Source organism: Taudactylus pleione, unplaced genomic scaffold (genome assembly GCF_031769625.1).
Source record: "Taudactylus pleione unplaced genomic scaffold, aTauple2 ptg001126l, whole genome shotgun sequence".
Taxonomy (NCBI): Eukaryota; Metazoa; Chordata; class Amphibia; order Anura; family Myobatrachidae; genus Taudactylus; species Taudactylus pleione.
This window is the reverse complement of record NW_028285527.1, coordinates 858,408-879,925: the sequence shown is the minus strand read 5'-3', so window position 1 is coordinate 879,925 and position 21,518 is coordinate 858,408. Positions and strand designations below refer to the sequence as shown.

General features: G+C 44.1%; 1 protein-coding gene across 1 annotated transcript; it reads right to left on the bottom strand.

The window, feature by feature from the left end:
• Positions 1 to 4,551: 4,551 nt before the first annotated feature.
• Positions 4,552 to 10,288, bottom strand: LOC148453601 (glutamine amidotransferase-like class 1 domain-containing protein 3, mitochondrial). The gene is made up of 4 exons (XM_088461937.1): positions 10,097 to 10,288; positions 6,354 to 6,525; positions 6,041 to 6,242; positions 4,552 to 4,854 (listed from the first exon to the last, which is right to left on the bottom strand). The coding sequence occupies exons 1-4, from the start codon at positions 10,202 to 10,204 to the stop codon at positions 4,662 to 4,664; spliced, it is 675 nt and encodes a 224-aa protein (XP_088318063.1). The 5' UTR covers positions 10,205 to 10,288; the 3' UTR covers positions 4,552 to 4,661.
• Between the last annotated feature and the right edge of the window lie 11,230 nt (positions 10,289 to 21,518).

The window sequence follows — 21,518 nt, the reverse complement described above, 5'->3', positions numbered from 1 at the left end:
TAGTGTCTTATTGTGCCCAGATATGTAGCCAGACATTACCAATCCTGAATAAATATAGCGTTAAATTCAGTTAAGCTAAGTACATGCCATAAATAGTAAAGTGTTGTTGGGATGTCCAACATTCATAATTGCGGCAACAGTGCCCCCTACTGTCTATTCTTTCCTCTTTCTTAAATGCTTATGCATGAGTTTCTTCCCTATATAATATGTAACCTGTCAGTATGCGTTAGCCTATTGTCGATGTACGAGATCCCAGCTTCAAGGTGTTGAAGGAGGCTCCTGGGAATGAAGCCATCTATGTTTTAAGTAGATCAGACAAGAAAGTTAAGTATTTTTCCTTTTACTTTGTAATAAATATCTTTTTAACATATATTGTTTGTGTGGCTTGATTAATTCTTTGTATCCAAGAATCGCATTCTCGTTCCACCAAGAACACCCATTCTGCAGGTTACTTTACTTAAAGCCACTGGAAAATGGAATACGCTTCAGGCATCATTCAGAATCAGTTCTACTTTTGTTATTCTGCAGTTAACTTTACATTACCTAAGGCTGCTGCAATAAGAATACCTTCAAATAACAAGACTGCTCTGTTGCTTTAGCAATCTTCATAAACCGGTTATGCCTCTGCAGATTACATTACCTAAAGCTGGTTATTCACTAGGACATAGGCGTCGGAATGGGCTCGCGTCCCCAAAAAAACTTTTGAAAGGTGCCGCGGATGGTCAGTAGCTGTGCTTAATTGCAATAGGTTGCACAGCCCCTGTACCACATGGAGGAGGCAGTGTAATGTGTGGTCTTTAAGTTAAAAGTCCGTACATAACGCCTCTTCCTCTGTGCTGCAGGCAGGTGAGAGAGCGAGAGAGAGGGAGGGGGCGAGGCGCAGGAACGATTTTATGTTGTCCCCCAACAAAAAAATCGTTCCGACGCCCCTGCACTGGGAGATATATTGGGTGTTCAATCGAACAGAAGATATATAGTGAGTGCATCTGTGGGTGTGTACCCCTGATATGTCTGTGAATAACGTAATTCACAGACATATCACATCGGCTGCGCAGCACATCTGGTGGCCAATATATCTGCAGATATTTCGGTGCATCTGGCTGTGTGTACATGCGGCCCGCAGACCGCCCGTACACTTGCTGCAGGGACTGACATCACAGCTGTGCAAATTCATATGCACACCCAGCTGTGATGTCAAGACAACATTTCCAGCAGCCAATCGTTAAGTGTGTATACTTACCTCAGTCAGCGCAAAGGCCAGTCAGACATCAAGTCGCCAAGTGTATACCCAGCATAAGGCTACTGGAATATTTGTGCCTTCATGTAACAAGAACTCATCAGTGGCTTCATGCAACATTCTGTGATCAAGGAAACACTTACCACAAACTATTGGTTTATGCGGAATAAAATAATTGACTTGCAGCAACAAAGACTCCCTTATTGCTTCAGGCAACATCAGTTGTTTTCAAAGTTTAAGTAAATACATCAAGATTTTAGTTGTCATTACAAACAATACTTCTGTTTCATATCTGGAATGTACTATATACAGAAAACTGTATTTATGAATGACAGTGAGTGTCCTCAGCACAGCTTCTTATTTGCACAAGTGCTCAAACTTTTCTGCCTAGGACATTTTATGATTAATGGTATCACCTCTGGCCAGGGACATAGCAAGACCTATGGGGGCCCCGTAGCAAAATTTCCACAGAAGCCTCCCCTCCCCCTGGGGCAAATAATTTCAAAGGTAATCAATTTTAAGAGATCTTATAATGCACTTTCTGCATATTTAGCTGACATACATGATTTAAATGAATGGTGATTAGCATTAAAGAAAGAAAAAAAAAATAATAATAATTTAAATATATATATATATATAAGTCTCCCTAATCTTAATTGTTTAGAATATAATGTGGTATACAAGAAGTCTATGATTCACTAATATATCAGTCAGTGAGAAGAAGCCACCCTGGGCCAGTGACAACAGATGTCCTGCAGCAGCACCCTGGTGATAATAGTCAAGGGTCAAGAAATGGCAGTGTAACTCTGTGCAGGGAGTGGGCTAAGTCCCAGAGGAGATCTGCACCCCATTGCAGCAGCACTCCCTGCACCTACTGTAGCTGTTACAAGCTGCCACCACGGTTCTACCTCTCTGCGGGTCCTGGCCGTTACCAGGCAACTGGGACGCCGCATCAGCCGATGGTCCCAACAGTCACTAGGGACTCCAGGCTGCCACAGGATGTTCTGGTCTCAACTGTTACCTAGCAGCCCGGATGTTGTTGTATGTGCAGCATCACAGCTGCACTGGTTCTTTCATTAAGGTGCTGGTCTCTCTGGCAGGCCTCTCATTGGTCCTTCTCTCTGTTTTATGGCACCCAGCCATGTTACTCAATGCTGGTTATAGCTTCTTCTGAGTCAGCCTGCTTACCCTGGTGTATTCAGTTCTGTTGGATTCCTGTATTGCTGTGCACCTAGCCGGTCTGATCTATGGTCTCATGATTTCTGCAAAACGTCTACTGCCAAGTATTACCTTACTTACTTTTAGAACCGTGACAATTGTTTGTCATCATCTGTTACAGTCTGCTGTTACTTGTGCCTGCTGTTATTATCTACGCCTCATGTTTCTTGCAAACATCTACTGTGAAGTATCTCCTTACATTTGGTACCGTGACAATTGTGTGCAATCACCTGTGATTAGCTCCTGCTGTTATTATCTACGCACATGTTTAATCAGCCTCATTGTATGTGTTTTTCTACTATTCCAGCCTAGTTTATGTGATCACCTGTAATTTATATAAACCTCTACTACTCTGAGTTTAAGGCGTGGCAGTATCTCAGTACTGGTGAGAGTATCTCCGATATATGCTGCGTCCCTCCATTTCCAATAGCAGCCCCCAAAGGTTTCTATGGGGCTGCAAAGCAGGTTTACCAAGCTCCAGAATAGTTGGCCTTATGCTACAGTAGCCTATGGGCCACTTATTCGCACATTCTTCTGGATACAGAGCCTCGCTCCCTAGCGATGCATGCGCCATCTGGAGACCTGGAAGCAGTGTGATAGCATCACGCTATTTCCAGCTCTTCGCCAGGACGTGCACTTCGCCCATCTCCTGGCAAGAAATTGTTAGTAAATTTGTGTGAAAATATTTTTTTTAGCTTTGTAAATTAGCACTAAAACTATATATCACATCCCTATTAGAATTTTGAACCTTCTGATAAAAGAACCAAAGATTATAAGGAAATTATATTCTCTATCTGGGACAGTCCCCTTGTTATCACAGACTAAATGGGTGTGGCTTGTAGTTCATGGGAGTGCCCAATACAATTCTTCACTATGGGCGAGTTAGGACTTTAGGTAAAGGTATAGCAATTTTGTTATCTACAGTATCTCTAGATCCCTTATTTCTGTGGTTGAAAATTACTATTAAAAAAGAAAAAAAAAAAAAAGAAAGAAGGTGTAGTCAAGATAAACAAATGAAATACCAGAAACTACAAGTGATAGAAATGTAACTAAGCTGAAATTTTGGAGTAAGATTCATTAGAACTAATATATCTAAACATAACTTTATGACGTTCAAAGCAGAAAATTCCTAGGGATGTGCAGGCTCGGATAGGTTCGAGTTTGCACGTGGAGTTCGGATTTTTCCCTCCAAAAAAACGGAACTCAGAACGAGGCAAAACGTCATCTTACATGGACGAACATCATCATTCCTGGTCTTTTGTCCAGGAATGATGATGTTCGTCCATGTAAGATGACGTTTTGCCTCGTTCTGAGTTCCGTTTTTTTGGAGGGAAAAATCCGAACTCCACGTGCAAACTCGAACCTATCCGAGCCTGCACATCCCTAAAAATTCCAATATAAAGAAATTGGAATATAGACAGTAGGGTGGGGTTAACACAAAGTCAAACAAGATTGAAAAATATTCAAAAAAGTGGATTTTGCCTTTAATACAATTGTTGTCATTTTAAATCCTGCTGGCAAAATTGATGGAGAAACAAAAACACAATTTTCAAATGAGAAATAAACCCGGCAGTGTCTTTATTTAGGCTGGAGCTGTAAGAGGAATGGAGGATAAGTGGCTGCATGTACTGTAAGTGCCCTGAACCGGGGGGTGAGGGAGGCTGACGACTTGCAGCCTTCCATCATCACCTTATAGCAGGTGGTAGCACAGTCTTAAGCTGCATACAGACGGTACGATCTGTACCACCAACGACTTGAAAGATATCTTTCAGTGAAGTCATCCAGCCACATCTCTGTACAGGCAAAGTTGACAATATCGTGCAAGTTGGCCTCCATGTACAGACGTTCATAGATATCGTTAATGCGGGAACGAGCATCGTTGGTCGTTCACTGCATAAAAATGAACGCTCTAGTTATCATTCATAGATATTGTACAGTGTGTACACACCTTAAAGGTTGCAGTATTTAAAGATTCATGCAACTCAAAATACAGATGTGGAAACACAAATGTGTCTTTAAAACATCTTTTTGTGGCATATTTATGGTGTGTACAGAATAACTGATATTCCAAATAAAAAAGCACCAGAATCACCTACTGAATTTCAAAGTTAGTTTATTCAGGTCAACAAATAAATACATAATTATTCAACATAATGGAGTTTTATCTACATATTAAAATTCAGCTGTATTAATTTTCCTTACTAACTTATATAAGCTTTATTACATCTTTAACCATCTCACTGATGCCATGGAAGATCTCATGTATGGGGCTATTACACATGAAAGCGCTGGTAGTGACCAGTTTATTTTTCGTGTCCACATGAACTTCATTGACCTGTTTGTTGACATGTTTACAGCCAAGTTGTGTAATGGCTCCAGCTGTCCCAGCATGGGGCCACCTGCGGAACAGACAAATGACAGGAGGTTACAATGGTGATTAAATGACAGTGTAAAGTACAATACAAATGTCTTCCACAGTCCCAGGGTTTATTTTTTTACTTATTTATTATCTTTGATCCTTATAGATAATGACTTCTAGCATATCAGACATAGGGATCCTGTGGGTGTCTGGCTACCAGGTTGTATAGGGAGTTATTGCTCCACATCCAGCAGAGCCACATGGCGATTACCTCTAATCTATATTACATGTTCTAATTCATATATAGGCCAGATAAGGATTACAGGTGTTTAGCAACAGCTGTCGGTACAGATTCTGGTGTTGGGCAAACTCCCTTGTTCCTCTTCCTCCAATCACCTCCCAATTTAGGGACTGAAGTAAATATACATGTGGACAGAGCTGGACTGGGAATTATTAGTAGGAAGACGGATGGCAGCTGGGTTGGGGCAGTAGTAGAAATATATGATAGCAGTGATTATTAATAGAAGTAAGGACACCACAACTGGGGGCACTGAATTGCTCCATCAAGTCCACCACCACACTATTACGTGTGTGTGTAATATATTTTTTCTCTTTTATAGTGAACACAATGCAACATTCCTCAACCAATTTTTATGTATACCTTGTAACAGCAGAGTCTGCATAGGGTTAATGACTGACCTGCGCTTGCCTCTCATATGCCTCACCGCCTGCCCTCCTCCTCCCCTGTGTTTGTAGCATAGAGCCTGCACAGGCTTTTACGGTGTGCTCCAATTGGGCGGACGCTGGTGCAGCTGTTAGCAGTGCTCTGCCATGCCATAGTGAATAGTGTGGTTACAACAGACAGAGGCTGCTAATGCAGATCAGTGATCTTATTGGTGGTGGGTAGCGGGGGATCCCTGAAAGTGCTGGCCCTAGTGCATTTGCCTCCTTCCTAATCCAGCAATGCCAACCAAGACAGGCCATCAGCCCATCTAGCATTTGACAGAAGTGCCAGATAGCCAGTATGCCCTCTGCGGGGGAATAAACACTTGATAGGTTTCCAGAATTGTGTGATGGCACAAGTCCTACTAGCATCCACCCAGTGTATCAGTTATAGTAACATTAGTGTCTGCTTGTTTCCAAAATCTCTACCAAATATAAAAAGGGAATTATGGCTTTTTAGCCACACACATTGCCCTGTAATCTAGCACATGGCTGGAACATACTTTTCACATTCTGTATCGCAGCCAATGGTGACTTCACACCCAGGGAGCAGTTTTGCAGCCAGCACAAGGGAGATACAGCACAGGCCAATGGGCTTCTTAGCAGCATGAAATCCTTTAATCGTTTCTTCAATAGCTTCTATAACAGAACAGTCCTTCCCTTCCACTGCCCAGGTAGAGAGATTCTTAGCTACTCCGAAACCTCCTGGGTAAGGATGAACAGAGAAGACAGAATGAATAATTCTCCTCATCACATACATTTATCTTACTTACTATGGTTTGTACAGATACACAGAATATGCATCTATCACTGTACCTGGTATGATGAGTGCATCATATTCACTGACTGTCAGATCAGTAAGGTCCTTAATGTTTCCTCTTGCGATCCGCGCACTCTCTGTGAGCACATTACGGGTTTCCTCAGTGGGCTGTCCTTTCACATGGTCCACAACATGCATCTGGTCTATATTGGGTGCGAAAACCACATACTGCGGGAGGAAAACAGAGAGATCTCCTGATTACACTAAGAATACACACACAGTAACATCACAGGCAAACACACCACAACATGGGTAAGCTCATAACAATCATATACAGGGTAGAGTTGTATTGCTCTGAGAGAAGCACCGAAGGCCCATTAGGGTACTCAGAAAAAAGAGTACAGTGTAACAAGACAGTAACTGATGTAGAGGACTTATGTTGCTATATTGCAGCAGATATCGGTAACTGACCCCATGGCACAGGGTCTGCAGCCAAAACATAAAGTGATAGTTATAGTTGGTACATGCAGTTGGAAGGTCATCGTCACACTATCATACCTTCCCCTACACATGCTGTAATGTCCATGTCCCCAGACACCTAGATGTGATGCGGAATTGGGCAGCAGACTCCCCTCCCATCCATGGGTGTAACTACCATAGGTGCAAGGTGTGCAGCTGCTATGGGGCCCAGAGCTGAGGGGACCCCATCTTCTTTGTCAAAGTTACACGTGTTATATACATTTCTCACCATTGGGTGGTACATAGGGGCCCTACAAACTTTTGCTATGGGGCCTTCAAATACCTAGTTATACCTCTGCTCCCATCTAGTCATGAGTCTTAGGGGCCCATTTATCAAAGTGTATTTGAGGTATAATCCCTGGGGTTTACCTCAAATACTAAGCATCCCCAGGATATATTAAGGAGGGACCGCAGCAGGTATCTCATATACCTGATGTGATCCCTCCATTACTGCTGGCAGCCGCCTCCCCCATAGGTTTCTATGGGGAGATGTGATGCTGCCAAATTTACAAATATCGATATGCGATGCATTCCCGATATTGGCCCCCACAGCTAACGCCATCTGAAGATGACTTTAGCCACTGTAGCCTATGGGCTACATCACGCACTATTAGCTGGCAGAGGGATCCCTCGGAACCATCCCCGGCTATGGCGCATATGCAGTCCACGGGACTGCACATGCGAACCACCCCTTGCAGTGGCCGGCAGCTCTCCGGAGACATCGCAGGGATGGACTCCTTTCACAGCTCGTGTCCCTACATGTCCCGGATGATACATCCAGCCGATAGGATCACTTTTTGCAAAGCGATCAGGGGCGTTCCTGGCATAAAGGAAAAAACTCTCATTTGTGAAACGTACGTTGGCAGCAGCAGGGATTTTACTGCTGCATGAGCAGATATGTTACTGCTCAAACGTCTGTAGTGATGTGATGTGATGTAAAAAGAAGATAATACTTCACTCAGTACTCACCTGATATATGCGCTGTGTATATGAGACACTTATCTCTATTGAGCTGATGTAATGCTCATATATATTATATCAATTAAGTCAAACCTAATACTCATATAACTTATACTGCTGAATTCAACCATTATTAGTGAGCTAGTGTAAGGCTCAGATAGTGTATACCATGTGACTGATTAGAGCTGTTTCTAGACTCACTAAGTTACCAGCTATTCATGTTAGATCCTATTTATTTATAGCTGCATGAACAGCAGCAAGCTTAGAATCATTTATACACACCATGTGTGCTGTTCAAATTTGGCTTTTTTCCCAGATACTCCCTAATTTGGGCATGGGTTTTCTTATTGTCAAAGCTAATGCAAATACCCTTATGATTTAAATGGCTACATGTGCTGCTAACATTATAACAAGACACTGTGACACTGCAACATTGTATATCTGAAGATTTGGCTTTCTTTCCAGAGATTTGCTGAATACACTGCAGACAGCACATGTGCATGTTTACCTGCAGCCTAATGAATAGCCAATTATGTCCAAAAACATGGTAGAATAACATGAGGGGATAAGGTGATAATATAAGATATCAATCTCCTATTCCTACATGACATTTGTGATATGAAATCTATATTAATTGAGCCAATTGACTGATTACAAGTATATTAGTCAGTCTTTACGGAATATAATTCCAGCCCCTTAGATGTTAAAAGTTATTTGTTGGCTTTGCAGCAGTTAAGTCAACCCTTGTTTAAATGTATTAGATTCCATGTGCATTTCAGTTACAGGTGGCAATCTAGGTATATGAGTATATTGCGGCCACTTCTCACATGCATATCATGGCAATTCTGACATGCAGTGGACATTGCAGAATATTATCCCACTTTTAGGGATGTTATAGCATGCCACATATAATTGGTCCCAATTAAATGCATTTTTTGATTTGCTATTTTTGGATTTGCATATATTCTATGACTTATTTGTGAGAGATTTTCTATTTATTAATATCCATTTTTGTGTCACCATTACACGCGCAGGTGTACCAATAACACTATTCATTTCAATAATTAACACACTGAGACGTTTTTCATTTTTTAGATTTCACTGGAGAGATTATTATATATACAATTTTAATATTGTTTAATAAAAGTTACATTTTATTAAATTTTTTGTTAGTGCACCAACCAAGGGACATTTCTGTCTTCTTTTTTATTTTTCTTACGCGTTCCTGGCATACCCTGATTGCATTGCAAAAGCGATCATTGATAAATGGGCTCCTATGTCATGAGCCTTAAGTGATATCATTATTCTCCATAAGGGAGACATGACAGTATCTATTAATTATTGAATTTTGGGGGACGATAAAAACCAGAAGATGCTTACAAGTATACAGTGTTCTAAAATAATGTATTACTTCTATATGCATGGTTAGGGTGACAGCTGGCTTGTGTACGGAGTTAGTTATTCTTACAAATGGATGAAAAAAAAAGTCACACTCTAATATATATTTATTTATTTTTTGTACATTGCTGCCTATTTCTTACTCAGGACAGAGACAGATAAAAAAAAAAAAACGTTACCAAGGAAAGTGTGGGAATCACAGAGCGCCTATCAGATAAACAGGGGCAAGAGGTTTTATTTATTTTTTTGGGCCAAACATTTTTGAACAGTACAGTAACAAGTCCTCTAAGTACAGTATGGCTGCCAAGTCAGCCAGCACCTTATTGTATTGAATATTTTGTTATTGCAGCAACATAATCAGAATCAGTGAATAAGAATGTAAAAATTACAATGTAGCAGAGATATGTGGGCAAACTAATAATGCAGGAAAGGTGGTAATAATACGGCAGGTTAGAGAACTGACTGACTGATTGCTGTAACTGTAGAATAATATTATTACAGAACTTGCTGGTCTGCACAAGGCTCTATGCAGGTAAATGTATTTCAAGCATGAAATATCAATGTAAACTACTACAATGACTAGTAATACTATTTAGATAAACATTCTTATTAAATTGTGCCAGGACTATAGTTACACTGTATGTTACACTAAACATTGTAAACTAAGACATTTGTTATATTCTTAATTATTTGTACAACTGGTACATCATAAAGTGCCCTCTGCTATATGACCGTGTATACAGCAGATGTAAGAAGGGCAGTATGTCTGTAACATGTGACTGATATTACAGCATCTTGCACAATAATTACTTCTTGCATAATGAAGAAACACAAGTACGTGTATACAGCCTCCATTGTATAAGACCCTGTAATAGTAATAACTTCCATGTGCTCTGTGCAATGAAACACTGATATATCTCACCTGATAGCCAGCTCTGCTCAGATGCACAAACACAGCAGAGGACTCGTGGATCTCACTCCCATCATACACCCCGCAGCCAGAGAGGATCACTGCCACCTTCTTGGACATGATGATTGCAGCACACTGGTGTCACACTGGCAGCAGGAGCCTGGAATACCTGATAGTAGTAGCAGCTGCTGGAGAGAGAGAGAGAGAGACTGCTGATGCTGAGAGCTGTGTGTGACCCCGTCACTTTTATACACAGAGAGGGGGCGTGTCTAGGGGAGGAGCCTACAGACAGGGAAGTGCTGCCAGCAATTATTCCACTGTAATCATCTAACTAGAGCTTGGGGCTTTCCCACTCTATGTGGCTCACCTAGGGAGTGTATTCCAGACCTATTTCATTAGATTTCCCTAGTTTTAACATGCTAGAGCAGTGCTTCCCAAACTTTTTTGAATCGCAGCGCTCTAGAGTATCAGCATTGTTTTCACGGCACCCCTAAGTTTGTTATTGAGAAAAAAAATATTAAGTAAATTGTGCTTACCCCCCCCAGTAGTGCCCCTTATATAATGCCCCCATTAGTAGTCCATCCTATACAGTGCCCCCCCATGCAGTGCCAGTACCCCTTACATATATAAGGACAAAGACAAAAAAAACCACTTGATTCCCCGCTCTTGTGCCAGCTGCCATCCGCTACTCCTTCCTCCTGGCCCACTCGGCACTATGGGAGAGACGTCATGATGTCTCTCCCATCACCCACTGCGGGAGCTGGAAGGTGGAGCTCATGAGTGAGCTCCAGCATGGCTCCCGCAGTGGGTGCAGCAACCAATGAGAGTGTGTCTGACTCTCATTGGCTGCCAAAACAAACACACCGCAGCCGGGTAGTATAAGTGTACCCGACGCCGGGGTTTGTTACTGTGTAGTGCGGACCGCACTCCATGCAGTCCGTGCTACACTGACCTGTGTCCTGGACTGCAGCCGGTGGCACCCTGCCCACACCACCGGTCCAATGGCGACCAGAGCACGTGCCCTGCTTGACCCCCCCTAGATACACCACTGCTACTACTACTTTAAAGCAATGATATTTCACACACGATTCTTAGTAAATTTCTGAGTTAGATTGTTTTCTATTTAAAGGATTTGGGAGTTGGTTTGATTGGTTATTATTAACACATTACTAATTTGTAGGGATGTGCACCGGACCATTTTTGCAGGATTTGGATTTGGCTCTGATTCGCCATCCGGCTTTGGATTTGGATTTGCCAAACTGCCGTGACTGGTTTTGGATTTGGATTTTTTTACAAAAATTTACAAAAAAAGCTAAAATAACATAATTTGGGCTTTTTTTGTTCCAAGAGTATTATTAACCCCAATAACATTCATTTCCAGTCATTTACAGTCAGTTTAGACCACCTCACAGCTCACAATATTGTTTTCACCTTTATTGGCTAAAGGCTGCAGCGAGCTGGCTGGTTACTAAGCGACAGACACCACAGTTTAAAACACATCTATGAAACATTTCCACTCACTGCCACTCACTACTGAGTCATAGTACTTCTGTGTTATGGACACACAAAGGGCTAAGGCCCAAGAAGTCACAGCGCTTTTATACACAGAGGGCTGCGACCCAAAGAGTCACGGTGCTTTTATATACAGAGGGCTACTCAGGGGCGTCTTAAGAGAGGAGGGGGCCCATGTGCACTCCCCATGCGGGGCCCCCTCCTCTCTCCCCGGTGGCCGGCAGCTGGCTGACGTGGCTAGCCAGCCACCGGAGCCTTAGTAGACTCCGGGAACTAGAGTGTGCCCAGAGTCTACTGTGCATGTGCAGAACGCCAGAAAAATGGGTATGGTGCCCATTTTCCAGAATTCTGTGCATGCGCAGGAGACTCTGGGCACTAGAGTGCGCCTGGAGTCTACTGCGCATGCACAGAACACCAGAAAAATGGCCGTGGAGGCCATTTTACGGTGTTCTGAGCAGCGCTGAGCTGGACGCAGGACCACGGACAGGTAAGTTTAAAATAATATGGTGCAGTGTGTGCGGTGCGGGCCCCCCTGGCTCCGGGGGCCTGTGTGCCCCACACACACTGCACCCATTATAGATACGCCACTGGGGCTACTGCCCAAGGAGTCACAGTGCTTTTATACACAGAGGGCTTATGCCCAAGAAGTCACAGTGCTTGTATACAAAGGGCTAATGCCCAAGCAGTCACGGAGCTTGTATACACAGAGGGCTTATGCCCAAGAAGTCACAGTGCTTGTATAAAGTGGGCTAAGGCCCAATTAGTCATGGTGCTTCTCAGGGGGGTATCTACCCATTGGCCAGGATGGCACTCGCCAGGGGCACCGGCCAAAGGGGGGGCTCTGTCCAGCAGTGCCACCAGCAGCCAATGGGTGGACTACCCCAGGGGCTTGAACTAGACCCGCTAGTCCGCCGGGCCCCAAGTGTAGGGCCGACCACAGTGAGAGTGGTCTGCCCTACACAGTGTACAAACACACAGCCGCCAGCACAGTGGGAGATTGTGGCTACTAGGGGGCACTGTATAGGGGGTGGCCGCTACTGGGGGGCACATTATGGGGGGGGTGGCCGCTACTGGGGGCACTGTATAGGGGGGACTACTACTGGAGGCACTGTATAGGGGGGGACTACTACTGGGGGCAATGCATAGGGGGAACTACTACTGGGTGGCACGTCCTGAAATTATGGGGGGAGGGGGGCGCCAGTCCATTACCTTGCGAGGGGTGCTCGGATCCCTAGATACACCACTGGTGCTTCTATACACAGAGGGCTTATAACAAACAAGTCACTGTGCTTGTAAGCACATTAGAGTACAGCACAAAAAAAAAGTCCACTGAATAGTACAGGGCCAAGCTAATACAGCAGAGTAAGCACAGCATACATCAGCGTACTGTGGGCCTGATTCTGACCCACTCGTGAGCTCTGAGCGCTCGCAAGCGGGTCGATGTTGCCCAAATGCGCATGCACATGACGGAGGCACCTCCGTCGTGCATATGCGCGAGACCCGAATAACGACGGGGAAGTCGTCGTTGTGGGTCTCGCACCAAAGGGGGTGTGCTGTCGATAGTGAGTGACAGCATGCCCCCTTTGGTGGGTGTGCCGGGGGCGTGGCTGCCCAGACAGAGGCGTTCCCATGGGAACGCCTACTGTCTGGGTCCGGCTCCACTGACATCACAAGTGATGTCAGTGGGAGTGCTTTCAGCTCTGTTAGAGCCGAAAGCACTCTGGGGCTTGCGGAAACAAGACCCTACCAAAATGGTCTCATCGCAAGCCCGATGGTCGCAATGGTCTTGACCATCGCGACCATCATCATGGACGCTCGCATAAGCTGTGGGTGGTAACCCACAGCTATGCGAGCGTCCAAGAGGCCGCTTTGCAAAAAAAAAAAAAACATCCTGATTCAGAGCGGGTGCTCATTCAGAGCGTCCGGCTCTGAATCAGGCCCTGTGTGTGCCTCCGATCAGCCCTGACTCCCTCCCTCCGTCATGCAGAGCTCAACTCTGCACAGCGTGAAGCGTGAAATGGCGCCGAGTCCCGGGCGCCGCGCTTTTATCGAGGCCAAACGTCACCTGAGTCTTGCGAGAATCCGACGTCGGCTGGGTGACGTTCGGCCGCGAGGTGGAATCCGAGTCAGGCGGGAACACCCATGCTTGAGCTCGGGTGTACTCGGATTCCACCTGTTGGAAGCTGTTCGGATTCCTCTGAATTCGAACCGCTCATCTCTAGTTACCACCTCTTGCTTCAGTTGATGGCAGGGCAAATTAAACTGTTCTTGCAGCTGCTGCAATCTCCTGCATGCTGTTGCTGAATGCCGAAAATTTCCCGACATTTTTCAGGCCGCAGACAGCATCTCCTGCATGCCCCTGTCATTTTTTTTTAAAACCCTGCACCAGTAAGTTGATAGTGTGAGCAAAACATGGGATGTGTTGAAATTCACCCAGCTGTAATGCTTTCACAATAATTGTGGCATTATCAGAAATCACAAATCCTGAGGAGAGTCCAAGTGGGCATTGAGTCCAATGTTTCTATGCCATCTCTTTTTCTAAGAGGTTGTCAGCAGTATGCCTCTTATTGAATCCGGTGATACACAGAGTAGCCTGCCTCTGAATTAGCTGGCATTGTTTGTTAGATACCGCTTCTGCTGCTGCTCAAGGCGATTCACCTACCCAGTGGGCTGTCACAGTCATGTAATCTTTAGTTTGCCCACTACCGCTTGTCCACATATCTGTGGATAAGTAGACAGTGGGTACAATCGCAGCTTGTAGGCTAATAATTACAGGTTTTTTTACGTCCTGGTACAGCCAAGGAATGGCTTTTCGGGTAAAATTAAACCGAGACGGAATTTGATACTGGGGACACAGGACCTCAATTAACTGTGTAAAACCCACTGCATTAATTTTGGATATTGGACGCAGATCTAATACTAGCATAGCCGTCATGGCACCAGTGATCCGCTGTGCGACTGGGTGAGAGTTGTCATATTTGCTTCCTCTTGCAAAGGATTGTTTAACAGTCAATTGTTTTGTTAAACTAAATATGCAAATTATTGCGCTATACTTGAGGGTGTTTAATGATCAAAAATTGCGGTCTGGTTTATAAACAATTTATTAAACATGCACAGAATAATGACTAGACAATAAATATACACAAAGAATATAGTTAGAAAAATGAATAATCAAATTAAATGAATAATTGAATACAACACACTCAGCAAAGGTATTCAACTTCAATAAGTATTAAAAAACACAGTTGCTCTGCTTATAACAATTGTTTCACAGAGTTTGTAGATCGTATCCACTCTGTATAATTGTATCAACTTGGCTGTTATTAAGTATCCACATCAGCAGCTGAAGAAAAAAAGGCTTATTAAATCGCTGAAATATTATAAAAAGACGGGGATGATTAGTTAATCAGTCTTGTTTCCCCGAGCGGCGTTAATCACTGGCTGTGCACAAGCACAGTGATCATCACATTATAGTAAATTATTAATCAGCAAAATGTGCTGTGTGGATTTAAATAAGGTGGTTATTAATCGAGGGCCAAATCTCAATCCACAGTCCAACAGTACCAGATCACTGAAAAGTAGATACAGTCTAGTAATCCACAGTGATTAGAACTTACTGCGTCCTAACCGGACATGCCGTTTGTTCCAGCCTGATGACGGAGAGTATTCCCTGTAGCGGTGATGCTTTACTTTGGCTCAGCGAGATCCCTTTAAATGGGCATCTAGATGTATCAGTGCTTGTAGTATGTCTGACAGACAGTCAGTATGCCGTAAGGGAGCAAAAGCCGGCGTGTCCAATCATATATAACTAGTAGTCTTCTTGGTCCACTTCTGGGATGAAGATCCACCCCCAGCAGCAGTAGGGCGCTCAGCCCTGGAAAGGGGAGGAGACACCTAGCAATAACAAATTGGATGCTGGACTACCTCTGATCATTACTGAGGATATTGACAAGGAAGGTGTTGGTGGTGGAGATTGCAGGTGCTGGGATCTAGTAGAGAGAAGGGAGCTAGCTGATGCTGGACTGCTTGTTATTTTTTTTAGCACCAGTTTCTGATGTTATCAAATACTTGTCATGAGCTCGCTGCAGATGATGTAATATCGTGGAGGTTCCTAGATGCTTAATGTCCCTACCCTCCACAATGGCTACAGATGGCTTGACAAATGTTGTCAGGATTTGGGTAAAAATAATTCCACACATAAGAGGTGGATTTGTTGGTCCTATGCCCAGGCATGACAATGGCCTTCTTATAATGGTCAAGAGCTGCTTCCACTGGTAGCTGACTTACACAAATAACATCCGCATCCTCAATATCCTCATTAGTGCTAGTGACAGCTACACAAATATCCCCCTCATCCTTTTGCAATTCCATGTTGGTATCCTTAATTTCTATGTCATCAGCAATACTTATGCTGCTCATCCCCACAAATACAGAGGGGATTTTACATATTATGTTCAAAATCATCTATACGGTCTTCTCGGCTTTTCTTTTGTAGAACTATATAGGCTTTTAAAAAGCCAAAACATCTCATGAAAAGTTAGTACACAGACACTGTGAATCCCAATGATCCTGATGTTGACCTTATTAAATATATTTAATAAGGTCAACATCTGTAAAACTGTGGAAGGCGGCTTCTCTGAACGGTCAGGTTCACACATAGCACTTGTGGACACACTTAGGGATAAATTTACTAAAGTGAGAGGTTTTAGAAGTGAGTTTTAGAAGCCATGTTGCCCATAGCAACCAATCAGATTCTAGCTATTATCTTCTAGAAGGTGCTAGTTAAATGTTAAGTAGAATCTGATTGGTTGCTATGGGCAACATCTCTTCTAAAACTCACTTCTAAAAACTTTCACTTTAGTAAATTTACCCCTTAGACTCTCCTCAGGGATTTGTGATATTTGTGTTTCTGAACGCACAGTTTGATTTACTGCCTTAGTGGTTTTAAGTTTTTTTATACTTCTTCTAAAGTCTGAGTGAAAAAGTCTTTCATTGTCATGAGAGGCAGAAGATGCCTCACTGACAGTTGCAGAACCACCACTCAGAAATAAAGGCCAAGGCCTGAGCCTTTCCTTGCCACTGCGTGTGGTGAATGTGATGTTGCCAATTTTCTGTTTTTCTGCACTAACCTTTAGAAGTGTTTTTGTCTTTACCCCTGTAAAATGTAAATTTTTTTTATTTCAGATAACATTTGCTTGCTGCTTTTGCTCTCCTCTCGGTTGGTTGTCGTGATCCATAATGATGAAAACACTAAAGTTGTACAAAAAAAAATGACTTACTAGTATTATGTATTTACTAATCACCGCTCACTGCAGAGTCACAGTACTTGTTTGTTATGGACACACAGTGGGCTATGGTAAGCAAAGTCACAGTACTTGCATACACAGTGGGCTATGGCCCAATGAGTCACAGTGCTTGTATACACAGTGAGGTACAACCAACAGAGTCACAGTGCTGGTATACACAGTGGGCTATGGCCCAAGGTGTCACAGTGCTTGTATACAGTACACAGTGGGGTACAGCACAAATAAACAGTTCTTTACTTTTATGAACTTTTTAAATTTTTATGAATAGTTTTCTTGCATTAACTTGTCACAGTACTTGTGTGCTGTGAACACACAGTTGGCTACAGCCCAAGGAGTCACAGTGCTAGTATACACAGTGGGCTATGGCCCAAGGAGTCACAGTGCTTGTATACACAGTGGGCTATGGCCCAAAGAGTCACAGTGCTTGTATACACAATGGGCTATGGCCCAAGGAGTCACAGTGCTTGTATACACAGTGGGTTATGGAGTCACAGTGCTTGTAAACGCAGTGGGCTATGGCTCAAGGAGTCACAGTGCTTGTATACAGTATGGGTTATGGCCCAAGGAGACACAGTGCTTGTATACACAGTAGACTATGGCCCAAGGAGTCACAGTGCTTATATACATAATATGATATGACCCAAGGAGTCACAGTGCTTGTATACACAGTGGGCTATGGCCCAAGGAGTCACAGTGCTTGTATACACAATGGGCTATGGCCCAAGGAGTCACAGTGCTTGTATACACAATGGGTTATGGCCCAAGGAGACACAGTGCTTGTATACACAGTGGACTGTGGCCCAAGGAGTCACAGTGCTTATATACACAATATGATATGACCCAAGGAGTCACAGTGCTTGTATACACAGTGGGCTATGGCCCAAGGAGTCACAGTGCTTGTACACACAGTGGGGTATGGCCCAAGGAGTCACAGTACTTGTATACACAGTGGGGTACAGCCAACAGAGTCACAGTGCTTGTATACACAGTGGGGTACAGCCAACAGAGTCACAGTGCTGGTATTCACAGTGGGCTATGGCTAAAAGAGTCACAGTGCTTGTATACAGTACACAGTGGGGTACAGCACAAATAAACAGTTCTTTACTTTTATGAATTTTTTTACTTTATATACTTTTTTTAATTAGTTTTCTTGTGTTAACTTGTCACAGTACTTGTGTGCTGTGAACACACAGTTGGCTACAGCCCAAGGAGTCACAGTGCTTGTATACACAGTGGGTTATGGAGTCACAGTGCTTGTAAACGCAGTGGGCTATGGCTCAAGGAGTCACAGTGCTTGTATACAGTATGGGTTATGGCCCATGGAGACACAGTGCTTGTATACACAGTAGACTATGGCCCAAGGAGTCACAGTGCTTATATACATAATATGATATGACCCAAGGAGTCACAGTGCTTGTATACACAGTGGGCTATGGCCCAAGGAGTCACAGTGCTTGTATACACAATGGGCTATGGCCCAAGGAGTCACAGTGCTTGTATACACAATGGGTTATGGCCCAAGGAGACACAGTGCTTGTATACACAGTGGACTATGGCCCAAGGAGTCACAGTGCTTATATACACAATATGATATGACCCAAGGAGTCACAGTGCTTGTATACACAGTGGGCTATGGCCCAAGGAGTCACAGTGCTTGTACACACAGTGGGGTATGGCCCAAGGAGTCACAGTACTTGTATACACAGTGGGGTACAGCCAACAGAGTCACAGTGCTTGTATACACAGTGGGGTACAGCCAACAGAGTCACAGTGCTGGTATTCACAGTGGGCTATGGCTAAAAGAGTCACAGTGCTTGTATACAGTACACAGTGGGGTACAGCACAAATAAACAGTTCTTTACTTTTATGAATTTTTTTACTTTATATACTTTTTTTAACTTGTTTTCTTGCGTTAACTTGTCACAGTACTTGTGTGCTGTGAACACACAGTTGGCTACAGCCCAAGGAGTCACAGTGCTTGTATACACAGTGGGCTACGGCCCAAGGAGTCACAGTGCTTGTATACACAGTGGGGTACAGCCAACAGAGTCACAGTGCTTGTATACACAGTGGGGTACTGCCCAAGGAGTCACAGTGCTTGTATACACAATGGGCTATGGCTCAAGAAGTCACAGTGCTTGTATGCACAGTGGGGTACAGCCAACAGAGTCATGCTTGTATACACAGTGGAGAACACCCAAGAAATCACGGTGCTTGTATACACAGTGGGGTACAGCACAAAATTTTTTTTTATTTTTTTTTACTTTTAAAACTTTTGACTTTCTTGAAAGTTTTTTTTACTTTTTTAAACTTTTTTTTGTACACACAGCAACTTGTGAATCTGAACACAGCCACTTTAGTCAGCAGAGAATAGCGCAGCATACATCAGCATGCAGTGTGTCCCTATACACAGTCACTTTACCAGCACAGCCACTTGTGAGTCTCTGGACACAGCCACTTAATCAGCAGATTATAGCGCAGCATACATCAGCGTGCAGTGTGTCCCCTATACACAGTCACTTTACCAGCACAGCCACTTGTGAGTCTCTGGACACAGCCACTTAATCAGCAGAGTATAGCACAGCATACATCAGCATGCAGGACCTCATTCAGAGTCGGTCGTTGTGGCCGCACGGTCATATGCCACCGATGTTCGCTAAACTGCGCATGCGTAAAATTCGCAATGCGCGTGCGCAAACTAGCTATTACGATCAGAAATTGCTCTCTCCTTCAACTTGGCCAGGTCGTTAGTTTGAGTGACAGGATGAGGCGTTTGTCGGTGGTAACACGGGAAGGTGCTTGTGAACGGGGGAGTGGAGATCCGAACGCAGGCGTGCCTGACTATGCAAACGGCGTTTTATGGGAGTGCATAATTAACTAAGTAGTGTCATGGCACATGTGACATGGGAGGTTTTTACACTGACTTGATCGTAGTGCTTAAGAGAGGGTATGGTCAACCTTAAGGTCTATGACCAGCTCCGATGGTTCCCGATGGTCTCGATTAATCCTTATATGCCCGGAGATGACGTGTAATGGGAATGAGAAGGGGGCGTATTTTTAGTCTTACGGCCGCATCCTCCCCTCGCTCGTCCAGCTAACGATCCCATCTTAACGACACAACTTGCGAACGCTTCATTTGCATATCCGGCCCCTTTTACCTTACGACCGTGCGGCCGCAACGACCGACTCTGAATGAGGTCCGCAGTGTGCTCCATATACACAGTCACTTTACCAGCACAGCCACTTGTGACACTTATTTTAGCAGAGTATAGCCCATCATACATTAAAATGTAATAGAATGTACAGTAATATATATTAAAGGGTATAGTGCCTTAATGAACTGATAACAGTCTGTAATTCATTGCTTAGGGGTGGATAGCAATATACAGTAATCCTCCTCTTGTGCAGCTCCAACTCTGCTACACTACAGATTATGGGCCTGATTCAGACCCGCTCACTAGATGCGGCCGCTCGCTCCCAGCGTATGGAAATTCAGCTAAGTGACGTCAAAGCAGGCGCTCGCACGGCAAAGCATAAGCATGCCTACTATGTCTTGGCGTGCAATCACTTTGTGTTTACAGATGCCCACCAGCCTGTCTTTAGCCACCTACTAGCGAACGTCATCTCCAGGAAGTATATACAACCATCGGTAAATCGGGTTCCATTTGATCTGACCGCAGCACTTGCGGTTGACTATACCCTACCGCAAGCACTGCGAGAACTTCAGTGTATAAATCAACCAGGTGACATGTACTATGACGCTGCCTGTTAATTCATGCACGCCTCTGAAATGGTTAAAACACTTAGGCACTCCTGCGTTCGCAACTCCAGTCCCCCGATACTACTGCCCTGCCCCTGTTACCACCCATAAACGGCCTCTCCTGTCACTCATTCCACTGGGCTCTCTTTGCTTGTACCAGTTTGCGCACGCGCACTGCGAAGTATGCGCATGTGCACATTAGCAAACATCGCCAGCAACAAGCGATCGCTTTCTAATGATCAGGTCTGAATCCGGTCCTATATCCCTCCACTGACTCCCAATCTCCTCTTAGATCATATTTAATCTACTCACCCTAACCCCCAACCTATCTGACCCCACTCCCATTCCCCCCCAACCCCGTAACCTCATCATGATATACCTCTACAATCTTAATTGGTCCCGTTCCCTCTAGACTGTAACACTCACAGGCAGGGCCCTTACACCCTCCGTCTCACATTTCCATCTCCCCATCTGTTCCTTTCACATACTGTCCATTTTATTTGCAAACTCTGTTGTATGATGCTTATATGTATGAAGTGCACATATTATGTCTTGCACAACTTACACATGCCTAAGGTTTTGCACAAGTCCTGTATGAAGTGAGTTTGTATTCTTTACTAACTGTACTTTGCTGGTCCGGCACTGCAGAAACACCAAATGTGATTGGTAACCATGATTATGTGGGGTGATGCCACAAACAAGGTCCAATCACCAGGGGACACCCGATTTATCCAACCAAAGGATTTCACATATAGATAATACAGCTTGTGTTACCTAAAACCACATTTTAAGAGTGGGTCACTAACAGAGGCGGGCTGGGCCGGGGGGCAGGGTGCCATCTGCCCTCCAGGCCGGT